This window comes from Zalophus californianus, chromosome 10 (genome assembly GCF_009762305.2).
Source record: "Zalophus californianus isolate mZalCal1 chromosome 10, mZalCal1.pri.v2, whole genome shotgun sequence".
Lineage (NCBI taxonomy): Eukaryota > Metazoa > Chordata > Mammalia > Carnivora > Otariidae > Zalophus > Zalophus californianus.
Genome location: NC_045604.1, coordinates 15,266,372 through 15,283,672, shown reverse-complemented (window position 1 = coordinate 15,283,672; position 17,301 = coordinate 15,266,372). Strand labels below are relative to the sequence as shown.

General features: G+C 37.6%; 1 protein-coding gene across 6 annotated transcripts in view; it reads right to left on the bottom strand.

Moving 5' to 3' along the window:
- The window catches only part of ESRRG (estrogen related receptor gamma), a 615,169-nt gene that overhangs the window by 150,754 nt on the left and 447,114 nt on the right, over positions 1-17,301 (bottom strand). For all 6 annotated transcript variants that reach the window (XM_027613055.1, XM_027613054.1, XM_027613056.1 and 3 more), the window contains one exon: positions 2,756-2,872. In XM_027613055.1, coding sequence (XP_027468856.1) covers positions 2,756-2,872 — 117 coding nt within the window. The remainder of the gene's footprint in view (positions 1-2,755; positions 2,873-17,301) is intronic.

Here is a 17,301-nt window from a genome sequence, read left to right as displayed (position 1 = left end):
GGAAGTAAAGGAAAATAAATTATTTGAGTATTTCAGCAAGTACAGCAGCAAGTCCCTTGAAAACAGACCCTCTAAAGGCTTGATAACAGCAACTGAGGAGGTGTGAATTACAGATAAGCACCAGCCCATTTCTTTCACCAACAATATTTAATTAAACACAGTTCACACCTCCTCGGTCACTCTAACCACCCTTCAAGATTGCTCCTGCTTAAAAACCACAATGGGGGAAATTATTTAGGGGAAAATTTATTTTTGTTTTCACTTTGCCCATAAACCTGGAAGTGCAAAGAGTTGAATAAATCATAGTAGTAAAATTAAACTAGTCAAAAAATTCTATCAACCCGTAAATGGAGACATAGCTCCATGTACTTTAGTTTTTGAAAATAAAATCCACATCTAGGACACATCTATTCCAAGTGCTAATTGATATATTTGTTTTATAACACTTTAAAAAAATGGATTTGCTCTTTGAAAATTATTCCTCAACTCCCAACTTTTAATTAACGCTTTTTGAATGAGCTTAAGTTCAGTGTGAGTCTCTACAGCTCAACTAAGTGGCAATATAATGACCAAAAATGGACCATCCATTACTTATCATGTTATTGTGAACTACGTTTTTGTTTGTTACTCTCCTATAGGATTTAAGGCAATTACCAAGATAAAGTTTCAACCTCAAAAGGAGTAAGCTCAAAGGAAAATTCCTTGTCCTGTGGGTTGGGTCATTATGGTTGGGTTTTTATAAGTATTTTTTCCTTTGTCAAAACTCTCCCACTGGCATTTCCACGTCAGTTCCCTCTAGCAAGAACAACCATCTCCAACTTCCTCACTGCTGCACTGCTGAAGCCTAGAATGAATGGTACCTGGCACACGGGAGAAACTTAATAAACATTTAGCAAGTGCATTCTAAATGTAAAATATATCAACTATTAAAAATACTAATGGTGCCAAAGGCTACACAGTGAAAAGGGCAAGTACCCCCCTCCTCACTGTATTCATAGTGTCACACTGTCCCTAATCTTTATTTATCCCTCCTTCCACTTCTCCATGTATATCCCATCACGATGCACATCTCCCTTCTACCATTCTTTCTCCTTTTTCTCTCTACAGATATCTTAATATGAATTATTAAAATATAAATTTTTGTAAAGTTTTAAATTTAATATAAGTAGATATTCTTATACAAAAATAAACTCATATATACATTGAATCATACTACTAGGGGACTTGTACTTTCTTTTTTTTTACTTGATAATACATCTTGCGTCATGTTTTCATAAGGCTTTAATCATAAAGTTATACACTCCTTGTTTATAGCTTCCTCCCCCCACCCCACCCCCCACCCCTGCCCCAGAACAAGACGAGAGTCAAAGATGAGAAGAATTTGAGAGTCTTCTTTGTTTCTAGTCAAATGAGGGGTTAGTTCTTAGCGATCTAGTAAAGAGCGGAGAAATACAGCATGAATTCCACATACCCAAATATAACTGATCCACTCAACTTCCTATGACATTGTTCACAGTAAAAATCTTGCATTAAGAACAAACCAGGAAAAATTATGAGATCTAGGAATGCCATACTTAACTGAAGCTCTGGTTTGTTCTTAGGGAATAAACACTTAGATCTATTTGGATTTAGAAGTTAAAAAGTCAGAGATCTCCAGTAACAGCAAATACATAAACTCATAGGGCCAACTCCATGAACAAAGTGTATGTTATGACTCAACAGAAGCAATACATTTAAATGTAATTTACCCAATTTCTTTCAAACTTTGATTGCCACATTTTCATTTTGTTACTTTATAAAATCATCATATTTATTTTAAACTGGCAAATTTTCTGAAGAGAAAAAGATGGTAAAATCTAAAACTGTAAAAAACAAATGCACATTTACAAAAACACACACATAGAGATGCATTTAAAAACAAAAACAAAAACAGATCTAGGCTTTCCAAAGAGCACAAGCTAAAATGTTAGTTTCACTGGACATGCTGACATATACAAATATTTCAGGACCTTGGATATGGGTGGAAGAAGTCAATGAATTCTAGAATCTGACTCTGTGTTCAGTTCTGGGCTCTACCACTTGTGAGCTGTGTGAGCTCAGGCCATAACTGAATCCATGGTCACTGTTATTATTCTGTGTTTGTTGGCGTTATCCCTAAGTGAAAGCAACAATTTTAGTATCATTATTAAAAGCTCTTTATAATAGAACATAAGTCCAAAAGATAAGACTGGAAAAAAATAAAGCCTAATATTAATTTTTTTTAAAAAAAGTGGTAACAATATGAAATGATGGGTGTGTTAATTAGCGTGACTGTAGCAATTACCTTACAATACATATGTATATCAAAACATCAAGTCATACACCTTAAATATACACAACTTTTATTTGTCAATTACATCTCAGTAATGAGGGAGGGGAAGATCTCCCTGTAAACTTAGAAATGAGAAGAAACACAAAAAGACAAGGACTAGCGTCTTGGTGTCCCTTGTCCTTTGCCTTCTGCAACTCGTAAAGAAGAAAAGAGTCAGAACGACCAAGCATACCTGGTGGGTTTAGCTGCACATCAGATGTTTCCTACCTTGTCCCTTCCTGTTGATAACAAGCAGTTAGCCAGGACATATCAGAAAACTCAGGCGTAAAGATGTATTCTGCCATCAGATTCAGAGTGCTTACTGTGACCCCATCTTTTCCCAGTTTCTCTAGCCCTTCCCCCATTCCCAACCTAAAACACAGGGCCCCCAGCAACATGCCTTACCTTCTTTCAGCATGCCCACTTTTAAACACTTCATGAAGCGGCAAGCCTGGCAGGATTTACGTCTGCGCTTTGTGATTTCACATTCATTCGTGGCAGGGCAGCTATACTCTATATTACCTAAAACACAGAGTTCGAAGAAAAACAGTTAGATTTGCAAGACCCAGGAAATGTGAGCATCCCAAAGGCAATGCCTACTCTGTTACTTCTGCCTCCCCTCTCAAAAAACATGTCACATAAGATTCATTAGGATGTCACAAATGTCATGAAGCTGGATGCTCTGTGGCAACCACTTAAGATGCACTGAATAGGGGTGCCTGGGTGGCTCAATCAGTGAAGGGCCCAACTCTTGATTTCGGTTCAAATCATGATCTCCAAATCCTGAGATGGAGCCCCATGCTTAAGATTCTCTCTCCCTCTGCCACTCCCCCTGCCACTTTCTCTCTCTTAAAAAAAAAAAAAATGCACTGAATAATTGGAAGATACATAGTAAAGTATCTCAAAAGATTAAGTTTAAAGTTAGCTTTTAAAACATTATGCTCAGTCTACCCGTGCAAAACAACAATCTTCCAGAATTTTAGAATCCAAAAGAAATTGCAAAGTAAATTATTTCCATAAAAGCATGAACATCAAAATTATATTCTTGTATCATCAATCCTGGATTTCTTTTGGTTATGTTCCAGTATATCAGGCTTATTGTCTTTCTGACACTAAACAGCATAAATCCCACTGTGAAAAATGATCAGCAGGCTCATCTGGGGCCTTACAGTAAGCTCCTAGATGGCAGGGACTGAAATGACTTGGCTCTTGTGGCCACACTTACCCGGGCCTTACAACACAGTTCTCTGCTTAGTAAATGCTTATTGAGGAGGAGGAGGAGAATGACGATGATGACGGTCATCATCGTGTTTGTTACATTATTTGCATAATGAATTCCAAACACTCAAGCTCCATGGATGTGTTATAAATAAAAATAAACTGCTATGAAACTGTATGTTTAATGTCAGAGTTGACATTACTTATGGTCCTAGTTACACATTTGAAGCAATAAATATGTAGCTCAGAAGAAGATCCGAACTTTAACTCAAAATTTTTTTTCAATTAATGCCAATGATAGTGTGTGGGATGTGCTCTGGAGCTGCCTACAGCTTTGTAAAGAAGCTGCCTTTAAAATAAAGCTTCTCTCCGCTATCAGCTCTGTCACATAGTGCTTGAAGGTCTTTCCTTACTTCCTAACCCTTTCCCCTTGTGATTAAGTGCATTAGTATCTTAATGAAAATGCATTCTCTTTATTGCCCTCTTGGGAAGGGGGAGGTCATCACACCAAATGCATAAATTGTCATCAGAGACGGTCCGAGCATAATTGCAATTTTGCTGCTCTATGTTCGCGATACTCAGGGTCCGTCCAAGTCCCCTGAAACGTGCGCAGAGTCTAGTAATTAGCATAGAGTCTGCCTGGGACCACAGCATTGATGAAATATTTCAGAGTTAATCACACTTTGTAAACACTGATTTATATTGACTACCTTTCTCCAGACTGATGTCTCCTCATTAAATATCACATTAGTGGATTGCAGGATTGTACAAAGACTCAACTACTCAGCAACTGCTAATTCAACAGGAAGTAATACCTAACCACTTATAACTACTGAAAATTGGTTAAGTACGCATGACTAAAATATACATATAAAAAAAACCTGTGCATTATAACTTGAGATAAGCCTATCAAAATTATTTGGCTCAATTAGCATTCTAACTCAGGGCATTTATAATAATAAAAGCAACTACTCTTTAACGTAAGAGGTTAAATAATAAGAGTAATATTAATTGTATCAACAGAGGCACACACCATCACCTTCTTCAGAGATATTACCAACACCCAGAAAATTAAGGATAAGTCAAAGGAACCAGACTGGCTGGATCATGGTTGAGAATAAAAGGATTTAGATTCTGAACTTTAGATGAACCGTTTTTCACTGCTGAGTTTCTTTAACCATCACTGAAAATGTATTTTGCATCCAGGGAGTATTGCTAGTAACTTCCTAAAGGTTAATTAGTATTCTAATACCAGAACCTTCTACTCTACTTACCTCTTCCTATACTTATTTTTTAAAAAAATTCAGTCTTTGCTTTCTTAGAAAGAGATGAACAATAACTAGTTAGGGAAAAAAAAAAATCGTTTCCAAACAGCATTTCTTGCCCCTTTTTGCCAGAAAAGTCAGTATGAAGTCCTCACCTTGCTTACTTTCCAGTACTAAAGCATGACACACATTTTAACCCACTGCTAGAAACTTCTACCAGGGTGACCTACCATCTCCCTCCCACCCCCACAAAAACAATCATCTTTCATTTCAAACTGGTTCCTCTTCCTCCAAAAATTCTATCCTCAGCCTCCACAAGAACACACTTCTGACAGGAACCTCAATCAGGCATGTGTGAGCTCACACCTGGACTATGGGAGCTCTCCCCTACCTGCGCATTGTGCCTCCATTCTGTCCCCCTGAATCCATGCTGCCTACCTCTTCCTAGGACTGCTTAATTTAAAAATAAAATACCTTAATTTAAAAAAAAAAAATCACTACACTTCTATGGTCTCTTGAATTAAATACAGAATATTAGATTAGCAAACAAAATTGCCACTCCAATATGACTCCCATCTACTTATCCAGCAATATTACAATTATTACCTTATATGAACTTTCTGATGCAGCCAAGTCAATTTATTCATTTTTTGCTGTGTCCTTCAGACTTCCCTCTGAGAATGATCTATCTTTGCCCCTCTTTTCTTCTTAAAATTACTTCCAAGGCTCACTGTTCAACTCAAATTCCATTCAAATCTTTCATGAAAACCTCTCAGACCATCATAGCAGAAAATGACTTCTTGGTTCTCATATCTTTTCACATACTCTCATCATATACAGACATGCTGGATTTTGTCATACCTTTTTTGCATGCATATTACCCATTAGATGGTAAGATCCTGGAGGCAAGGACCATTTCTTATGCAGTAGAAAAATCTTCTTCGAAAAGTAGTAAATAAGTAAAATAGCATGCTTCAAAAAAACTTATATTTTCTTGATATCTCAATGTCATTGTTATGAACACCAACTATGGTGCTATAATGTAGTGATGTCCACAAGGTCAAGTGAGCTAGATGTCCCATCAGGAAGCAATATTAAGACCACTAGGAAAACCATTTCACAAATTAAAAAAAAAAAGTATTAGGAAACCTAATTAATTTTTCAAAACCTGAAAAAGTAGCTTTGACAAAAATGGAAATGCATGGTAAAACAGAAAGAGATCATTGAGGGGAAAACCAAAAAAAAAAAAAAAATACTAAGGCTTCTGAGGAGCAAAATGTGAAAAGAAAAAAAGTGAACATGAGAGACTTTAAAGGAAATAAAGTACATCTTGATAGGAACAGGATAAGAATAAAAGGAAAATAAAACATGAAAATGTTTTAAAATACGAAAAAACAGATGGCACTAAAAGGGTTAATTTTTATCTTGTTATAGTACTTAGTATTACTTACAAAGTAGATGCTCTCAGAACTGGAGCCACACTGGAGAAAATATTTAGGAGCGATTCAATGATAATAGCTAAATCTATGAATGACTCGTCCAAGAATGACTGTGTAAGGATTTTTAAATTTCTTCAAAAAACAGAAGGAAAATTGTACAATTACCACATGGGAGCTTCAGATCACATATAAAGAAGTACTCTAGTACTCTAGTTCCCTTTCTAACCATTACATCCTGAATTCTTCAACGACAAAGGGAAACATAAAGGCAGAGAAATTTTTAATAGTGCCTCAGAATGAACTCTTGAGGGAGAGGCTCTCTCTTATTCATTGCTAGATCCTTGGTGCTGATCCATGAACTTGCAATTTTGGATCATGTGCTGGGTTGGGATAGAAAGAGGTAGTTCCTGCTCTTGAGAAGTCCACAGTCTTACAGAGGAGATAAGACATGTAAGCGAATAACAATACAATTTAGTGTGGGGGGTGGTGGTTCTGGAATCATGACTAGCATGGACGCATACACAAATGCATTCCCACAAATGCAGAGATTATGCCTAAGAAAGTCAATGAATTCTCAATCTAAAAGTGAATGACTGAACTATGCTGTGAAAAATGAATAAATAACTATATTGGGGTAGAGGAATCTTCCCAAAGCTATTGGCAACAAAACCTGTTTGGTAAAAATTTCACTGTGAATGAATGGAAATTATAGCGGTCCTGAATGTTTTCACAAATGATATATTTTCAGCTTAAGTGTATAGAAATTGTTTACGATGAATCAGGCATCCTTCAGCCAAATTTCCATAAATTAGTCTTGACATACATGAGTGATAACCTTGATTTCACTAAGTAACACGGGTTTATATCTTGAAAAACAAATCAACATTATTCTAAAGAACTTATTTGCTGGAGGAAGACCTCTAATTTCAAAGCCCTCCTATTGAGTTACTTAGTTCATTGTTGTTGGCTATGACTACCCACCCAACAAAGTCTTTGATCTTGTTAGAGTCTACACAGATTCTGCCCTTGAAATACATTCCCTGGTGCTTTTTCTATGCAACAACAACAACAACAACAAAAAACCATTTTATCCTAAAAACGTGCTGTCCCAAGCACCTGGATAATAATGTTCCGTCTATTTTAGTAATGGCTCAAAGACATTACTCCCAGTAGACCACATGATCTCTACGGGGCACTTGTTTTCCTTCAATTCACGAAAAGTGGAAACTCGACAAAAATATTTCCAATAGCAACTGTGGGCACCTGAAATGTGAACACTGGACAATCAGAAGGATGCAGAAGTTATTGTTCACAAGCAAGGATTCTCATTTCAGACACAGAGTTTTCTTGGATTATAGCTTGCTATTTCCTGGGACACATTTGTTAGAGGGCACCAGGGACTGAATTGGGCAGCTACTACACAGCTGGAATTTTCCCAATTTTGTCAAGAGCTGGGGAAGTGAGCTCTGTTGCAGAGGGAACCAAATCAACATGGAAGCTCTGGGTTTTTAAACCAGGCTGACAAGAATGATACAGCAATTTATAATATCTCCTGGCAGCTTTTCAGAAAGTCCTGGGCTCTGATTACTTATTTCAGAGTCTTTTGTACAATTAGTTTGTAGGCAATATAATTTTCTCACTTACCACTTAATAGAATCTTGCAGCTAGTTGGCGGATAGAATAACAGGGTGTATGTAAAGCTCCAGCCTGGAGTGCCAGTGGATAATTTCTATATTCCTTTCAGTCACTTAGTGGACTTTTACAGTTTGGCAGTGAAAGGACTGAATGATGTAAATTAGCATGGCATCTCAAAATAAAAATATATGTCAAATCCTTACTCCCAACTCACGTCACTCATACACAGTAATGATGCATTTGGCTTTACATAGTTCCTAAGAGTTGTCCCTCTTTTTCACACATACAGACATCATAACTGTAAAACCCATTTGAAAGCATTTGTATATTTCCCCCAGTCGTTTTAACTTTATTAAGAGAACCAAAAGGCTTGAGATGACCCACAGGGCACTCCAAGTGGGGTTTATCCAATTGTTTTCCAATATTAAGTGATTTTAAAATAATGGGATTTGCCTCGGTACACAATTACAGAGCATTAAAAACATGCAGCCGATAATCTGTAGTATTTTTGTTTTACATGATCAAAAATATTAAAAAAAGACTTTTTAAATACTGTTTCATAGTAAAGGTTTTTCCATACAGTGATACAACTTCCCTTTTTCTCCTTTTTTTCTTTCTTGTTTTTAATGTTTTCCTCACTACTTTCTGCCCATTCCACCTGAAATTGAAATGACCTCTATAACTGGGATTATATAATATGGAACAATAATTGATTACATATCTCTAGCAAGAAAGTCATAGTTCTAACAATGCACATACTTTTTAAATTTTTTCAAAGAATCCCAAGTTAGACTTCAAAATAAGTTACCTAGGGACACTTTACCTGTTCCCAGGGGATTGCTCTGACACTTCCTGAAGCTCCCTTTAGAACTGCCACTAGAGTCACTTTATAAGCTATAAGGGGGGGGGGGGGGCAGTCAAATACATTTCATTCATATTCACCCAAAACATCTGGCTGCCTTCTTTATCACAAGACATGAGGCCAAATGATGTCTGTCCATTATTAAATTTCAAATTTACCTTCAAATTTCAAAGATCTCCAGATCATTGAAGACAGTGTGAGAATCTGCCTCAAGCTCTGAAAGACGATGCCCAAAAGTATTATAAAGAATGGCAGTGTCTGTCAGACTCCCAAAGGGGCAGCAAGGCACATGGAGACTGTGGCATACTGACGGAGGAGGAAGGGAGCGTCACATCCAGTTAATTGTCATACCCAGCTCTTGGCAAAGCAATTTCACATACAGGATTATGCCAAAGTCACATGTTCTTTGCCTTTTTGCTGCCCTTCTACCCTCTAAAAAAATGAGATGGAAGATAGGGTATAGAAAGTCTTTTTGATATTTGGTTCTTTCAGGTTCTATAGGATTAAATTCTGATAATCACAAACATAGTATATAAGAGCCATAATAGTGTATTGGCACAGACTGTTGCATTTTCACACTGAAGCTCAGGCTTAGCTTCCACATGCGAATAAATGACAGTTTGTCTTTAAGGATGAAAAGATTAGAAAGAAGCCTACAAGCAGGCAGGTTCATAAACTCGGAGTAGTATCTACTGACTGCAGACCAAGACCATACACTCTGGTTTCATCTTCCAGTGAACAGTACTGGGTGGGTCACTGAGCTTAGAGTGGGTACCAACCATCTCCCTCTATGATACATCTAACTACAAGTTTGTATTGACCTGTTGAATTAAATTAAAAATAGATTAGCAGGGGGGACCTAGGTAGCTCAGTCCATTAAGCATCTGACTCTTGATTTCAGCTCAGGTCATGATCTCAGGGTCGTGAGATCAAGCCCCACATTGGGCTCCACACTGACCATGGAACCTGCTTAAGATTCTCTCTCTCTCTCTCCCTCCCCCATCAACTCATATGCTCTCTCTCTCTCTAAAAACAAAATAAATAAATAAATAAATAAATAATAGGCTAGCAGGACAACAGTGTTGTAAAATGGGGGGGAATTATTTAGCCTTGATATTTTTTTCCAGGTTAAACAAAACATATCCTACCTTGGTTTCCCCCAAATTTGTAAACATGGACATTCCTTTATTGCCTTATTCCACAACTATTGACTCAACACTAGGCACTGTGCATATTCATCTCAAATAAAAAGTGGAAAAAAATATTGTATGCCCATTGCATGTCCTTCCTTAACATACTACCTTGTATAGGGTTTAGAAAGACACCTGGAAATGAATGAGTGAAGGCAGAGGAAGAGAGGAGGAGAAGAGAAGTGGTAGATGAAGGTCCAAATTACAGCTCTGCCATTCATTAGCCGTGTGAACTTGAACTAGTTACTTTACCTTTACTACTCTTGGATTACTAAAATATAAAAAAGGAACAATCATATGTACTTTATAACACTGTAAGAATTACATGACCTATAAGTATTAAAATCATAGATCATGTTGTTTACCCTTCTGAGAACAAAAGGGAGAGACATTGTAAGATTTCATCAATTACTAAATACCTTCACTCTAAGACCTAAATCTGGAGTTTGGGAATATTACAAAATTACCTTCCTCAGATTTACGCAAGAGTGTGAAAATGAATATGCCATTCACCCAGAGAAGCTGAAGGACAATTTTGCCTTGCCAACAACTCCAGTGTACATGGCTATATTTTACACATACTAGGAGAAGAGGAAGAAAGATAACTCAAGTCATTTTTTTAAAGCACCAAATCGTCTAAGAAGTGAATTTCTGAGACATCAACCAGCAACATCTCCTTGTGAGCATTTCCTATCACTATGCTGGAGCTTATAAACTGCGTATCATTGGGTGTAATCTGATTATAATGGAAGGTAAAGGATTTGCAAAGATCTTCAAAATCCCACCCCAGCCTTACTCCTTCCCACAGTCTCAGGTCAATTTCTTTTCTTTTTTTTTTTTTTAGGTCAATTTCTATCCCTATCCAAAGCCCACCCCCCCAGTGTGTCCGACATGTACCCTGAATTACTCCAAATTCCTAGAAAGCAGCATTCTTTCCCACTGGTCCTCTTCATGTGCCTCCTTTATCATGTCTTCAATGAAGCTTTCCAAGAGCCCACGAGACCGAGTCCTTATGGGTGTAACTAACTCATCTCACGCTTGTCTTCAGGTGGGTCCTTCTCTTAGAACTCAACATACTTTATTGTTTGTGTCTACTGAATCAACCTCCTCCTGTTCTAACTGTATATTCCTTGCGGATAGGGACTTACACCCCTCAGAATCCCTTGTGTCCCAAAGAATGTATGGCCAAGTCAATGGCCCACAAGAAGCCATTCATTACCTGTTGACTTGATTTTTAGTGATCCTATTCCTCGTTCCCTCATTTTAATATTTAGCCCCAAATTATTCATCAAAAAAAGCTAAGTATAGTCAATGAGACAGAATAAAACTCATAGGAATCTACCAACAACATATCATTGGGTATTAAGCAACACAAATTTAAAGGATATTGGACTTTGAGGAAAACCTAATTTCTAATTAGTTCAGCCTCCTTGTTTTATAAAGATCATAGACAGGTAAATATGTACTGATTAACCTATGATCACTGGATCTTCCTTACAAAAATATGGACTAGTTTATTGGAAAAAAAAAAAAGACTAAAACTCAAATATCGGGGCACCTGGGTGGCTCAGTTGGTTAAGCGTCTGCTTTCAACTCAGTTTGTGATCTCGGAGTCCTGGGATCGAGCCCTGCATCCGGGCTCCCTCCTCAGTGGGGAGTCTGCTTCTCCCTCTCCCTCTGCCCCTCCCCCTGCTCTTGCTCTCTCTCTCTCTCTCAGATAAAAAAAATAAAGTCTTAAAAAAATAAAAATAGACTAAAACTCAAATATCCTGACATCCAGTCCAACGGTCCCTAAATGTACCCATCAAAATTTGCATATCAATACCTATAGTAAACACTAAGTGTGAGGCACTACTTCATGTGTTTTACAGATAGGAACCTCATTTGGCAGATGAGAGAATTAAGGCACTGAGACAAGAGGTTACATACCCAAAATCACATAACTAACAAGTGCCTGAGCCAGAATGCAAACCCAGGCACTCTGGATCCAAAGTCCGAGCTCTTAACTATGATGCAATGCTGCTGGACTCCAATCTTTTAAAAGTAATTAACTGAGTGTTGTTTGGAATAGAAATAAAAAAAATGAAATTCCTATCTTCTGAGAGTGTGTTTTGTGTAGCTGTCATTGTTGCTACTGTTGCTGGTTGGAAAGAAAATCCTGATGCCTTGGAGCGGTAAGAGAACGGTGGATCTTGGCATTGTCTTTTGCTGTTGTCAGACTTATGGTACAAGGGCAGCTGCGGGACAGGGTAGGGTTGCTTTGGGGTAATGGAATCTCTCAACACCTCAAAAAGAAATCCCTCAACTTGTCTCTGTACCACTATGGTTTGTAGCCAGTTTAATTCCACAGAAACCAAACAGACCATGTCACCAAAGCAACAGGTATCAGGTTGTAAACAATGCATTTTAAAGATCCCAAAATAATGCTATTGTTCATGATGGGAGAAAAAAGTAATCCATACTCAGCTGGGTGTGTTCTGAAATGCATTTAAGAAGGGAATACGTGTCTAATAAAAACATACTCACTGATGAAGATGATGGAGAATACAAATATCTCCCTATCCAGGGTAACCAGAAATTCAATGTTTTTTAGCTTTGATGTGATGACATCTTCTTGGAAAAGGCAACTAGGCCTTTTGCAGACCCCACGTGATGTGTGCAGCCACTGCATCTCAGTTTTTAAGCTTCGATGGAGTAGGGATGGTATCACAGGAGTATTTATAAAAAAGCTCAAAGAACACCACAGCCACAAGAAAGATGTTGCATCTGAGCTAACCATTGCCCCCAAATGTGCTGTGCTCAGTATTCAACAACAACATTCACATGTTTTTGCTCTACCTACATATTTTGAGCAACTTTGATGAGTTTGCTTATCTCTTTTTTAACACATATGACTAAAAAACAGTTTGTGAATAAAATAGGTGAAAGAAAGAAATGCTAACAAAAATCTAATGTAGCCACGATATTTTAATAGAAATGTACATTTTGCAGTGGCAGTTATCAAATGGTACAAGCAGTCCATATGGCAAGGATAGAGGCATTAGGATCATCTCCTACATGACAAAGCAACTGCCTCTTTCTTAATTTTTCTTAATTTTTTAACTAATCTCTACACCCAATGTGGGGCTCAAACTCACAAGATCGAGTCACATGCTCTTCCAACTGAGCCACCCTGGCACTCCAAAAGCAACTGACTCTTAAATACGATTTTGACTTCAGAGCTTTCCTTGCACCTTCAACCTGAAGGTTTCCTTGTACCTTCAACAAGTAAAAGCAAGCACATCTTTTCCTAATATTGTCCTTAAATGCTTCTGTTCTTCAATGCCATCAATGCGCCAAGAACTTGGTCAGAAATGACATATTGGTATTGGAGACTTTCTTCGCTCAAGATCGAGTTGATGTATTCAACAGTATGTGTCTGCCTTCTCCAAAGTTGAAACAGAGTTGGGGGAAATCCTGCAGGACCCAAAGATGGTAACTGCTCTGTACTTAAACTGTAGGAGGCAGTATAACAATGATTGCAAGATAGGAGTCAAATTGGATTCAAGTGCTGGTTCTACCATTTTCTGCAGGGAGTCAGGGCAAGCTTTTCCTTCTTCAGGAATGAAATGGTAATGGGTCACACCAATGGATACTTCTATGGCGTTGCTGTGAAAATCAAATGAGATCATGTATTCAAGGTGCTGAGCAGAGCGTCTGACACAGAAGGTGCATTGATTCTCAACAAGAATTACAACATTGTAATTATACTCAGGGAAGGGATTCAGGAAGCAGAAGAGCTATAAGTGGCCAGGAGCTAGTGCTCAGTGCAGAAATAAGGAAATGCAAGGCAGAGAATCTCTTCCTGCCTGGTGCAAGGAAGCCAAAAGGCATAGACCTGATTGATGTCCACATCACAGGCACATTATAAGAAGTACAAGAAAAACAAATATTCAAAAGACCATAACCACTAATTACCCCAAGGGTCAGGGAGCTCAGACAGGACTGCTAACTGGATGCAGAGTAAAACAAGGAACGCCCAGGTGAGATCCACGAAAGCTCCCAACTTGCTGTGTTGGTGCCTAAAGATTTTCCTCTCTGAAACAAAACCCGTGCACTTGATTGCCTGCTATGATAGGGGCCGCAGAGAAGTGCCTGGCATTTCCTCCGGGAGGAAGAGCACAGAAGGAAACACAGCGGGGGGCAGGGGGGTGTCTTCCTGTGCGCTGATGATGGTCCAGGAGAGGTAGGGCAGGGGACGCCTCCTCCAAGGGAACACTTGTTTAGCTCTCACTCCTTCACAGAACAGCAGGGGAGCACAAGATTTTTCCTTAAAGGCCCAGATAGTTAAATATTTCAGCTTCAAAGGTCATTCAGTCTCTACTGTGACTCCCCAGCAATCCGGTAGAAGCATAAAAGCAACCACTGACAACACAAGAAAGGACGTGACTGGGTTCCGAACTTTCTTTAGCAAGATGATTCTGGCCCTGGGCCCTGGTTTATGGATCTCTGGTCTAAAAACATATGGACAAAAGCCTGCAATGATACAAAATACTTTACAGTCTACCATTATTTCCTTTCTTACTTACAATCCTGTAAAGTAGCTTCCTACAAGTTAGTTGCAAACATTACAAAAGAAATCTTAGTAAATTGGTAATATCCCAGAAGAACAAAAGGAGGGCTTTTGCTTTAAATATCTATAAAATTTGAAATTGTTCTCCATATAAAACATAATCTGAAGACTCTGGGGGACAGTGAGGGCGTTCCAGAAGCAAGGAGGTACCTTGGGAGTAGTGAAGATGCTTTAGAGGCAAAAGGAAAAGAAAAGGTGCAATCAAGGACAAAATCTTGGGCTAGATTCATTCCTTTGAAGATTCCTGTACTTGTCTCTGATCTTCTTCAAATGAAAACTATGTTAATAGTTTGTACTGAAAAATGGATATCAGAAAGTAGACTTGGCTCTGCTTTCAGATTCACTGTAAAGGTACATTCAGATTTCAAGCTCTAAATTCTAAATTAATCAAAAATTCCTGTGTACTAAATCCTCCTCTTTCCTTTTTGTATTATTACTCAGCTGTACCTTTTTTTTTTAGTAAATTAACTAATTAATTAATGGGGGGGGGGGGGCAGAGGGAGAGGGAGAGAATCCCAAGCAGGCTCCAAACCCTGCAGGGTGCTGACATGGGGCTCGATCTCACAACACTGGGATCATGACCTGAGCCGAAATCAAGAGTCAGATGTTTAACCAACTAAGCCCCCCGGGCCCCCCTCAGCTATGCCTTTATTAAAAAGTATATTAGAATATGGTTGTTTCTCTTTGTTCAAACCAAAATAAAACAAGATTTAACAATGAATCATGGAACACTACATCAAAAACTAATGATGTAATATTTGGTGATTAACATAACATAATAATAAAAAAATAAAATAAAATAAAAACAAGATTTAATCCCAAAGAAAATAGTTTTTTCTTTAAAAATACAGATCCATTCATATAATCCTGCCCCCCCTTCTTCTGACTAGTACTCATCATAAAAAAGAAAGAGTTGTCCTCTGTTGCAGTCACAAAGTTTATGCAAGTGGTTAATCACCGTCACATCAAAACAAGAAAAGAAATAAGCCTCTTTCCTTCTAAAATCAAGAATTAAAGAGTCAGGGAGGTGTTATCAGTGGTGGGTGTGGAGGTACATTTTGGGGATCAGTCTAAAACTAACAGCTAAAAATCCAGCAGTGAAATGAGTGTCAGAAGATAAAAATCCAGGGAACTGAGATAGATATGATGGTACTGAAGGCGAACTCTCACACTTTATATACAGGGGGGTTCTAAAAATGAATTATAAAAAAAAAAAAAATAGATCTTTTTAAGGCTCACTTCTGTCTCCTTTTTTAAAAAGCCTTCAATATTATCTAATCATAACTTTGGGAATATTCTTAATTCCCCATTTTTATTTTATTTTATCAACTTAATGGAAAATTCTGCCCATGGACTAAAATCTCTCAAGAAAAATTCAGTCTAAAATTACTCAATGCTTTTAAAAGCTTTAAAAAATACGCAAGTCAGGGTATTGAGAGGTAAAGAGCACAGGCTCTGGGTTTAGGTTGCCTGAGACCCAATTGGGTTTGGCCCATTACTTCTCTGTGCCTCAAGTTCCATATATATATAAATAAGATACTGTAAGAATACTATAATAGTAGCATCTACTTCCTTGGGATAATGGAAGAATTAAATAGGACAGTCAATGTAAATCACTTAGAACAATGTATGGCACATTGCAAAAAACTGATAGAGTCATTATTATTATGACAAACTAATGAATTCCTCATCTATTATTATCGGTAAAGGCACGGTATGCAACCCAAGAGGCTGAAAACAACTATTTACATTGTCCACATATGTAATTATTTATGGACAGCCTAACGAGGTAAAAGATTAGAACTTCAAACTCAGGGAGTTATTTGATACCCCTCAAAAATGTTTAAACATTCACCTTCACATTCATTAGGAAGGCCATTCTCAAAAAAAGAAAAAAAGAAGGAAATAACAAGTGCCCAAAAGGACACAGAGAAATTGAAACCAATGTGCACTCTCACTGGGAAAGTAAAATGATGCCGCCATTACGGAAAGCCAGTCAGTATGAAGTTTCCTCAAAAAATTAAAAGCAGAATTACCATATGATCCAGCAATTCCACTTCTGGGTATATATCCAAGAAATTGGAAACAGGATCTCAAAGAGCTATTTCTACACCCATATTCACTACAGCATTATTCACAATAGCTGAGAGGCAGTAACAACCTATTGTCTTTTGATGGATGAATGGATAAAGCAAGTGTGGTATAGACTTATGATGGGATATGATTCGGCTTTAAAAAAGAAGGAAATCCTGTCATATATTACAACATGGATAACCTGGACATTTTGCTAACTGAAATAAGCCAATGACAAAAAGACAAACACCACATGATTCGAATATGGGAGGTCAAAGTGGGTCAATCTCATCAAAAGTACAAAAATGGTTCCCAGAAGCTGAGGGAGAGGGAAATGGGTAGTTACTTGGCATAGAGTTTCAGTTTTGCAAGATAAAAAAGTTTTAAAGATCTGGTGCACAATAATGTGCATATAGTTAACACTAATATACTGTACACTTAAAAATAGTTAAGATGGAAATTTTTATGCTCTGTTTTTATGTCATGTGCATTTTTTGGTATGTGTACTTTATGTTATGTGATTTTTACCACTAAAAGAAAATAAGTATTAAGAAATAAATGTTTAAACGTCATTTCTTTTAAGTGTAAACATATATTTACTTTTAGTGTCAACTATAATACTTTACCAGCATCTTTTACCTAATTTTGCTTTTACAT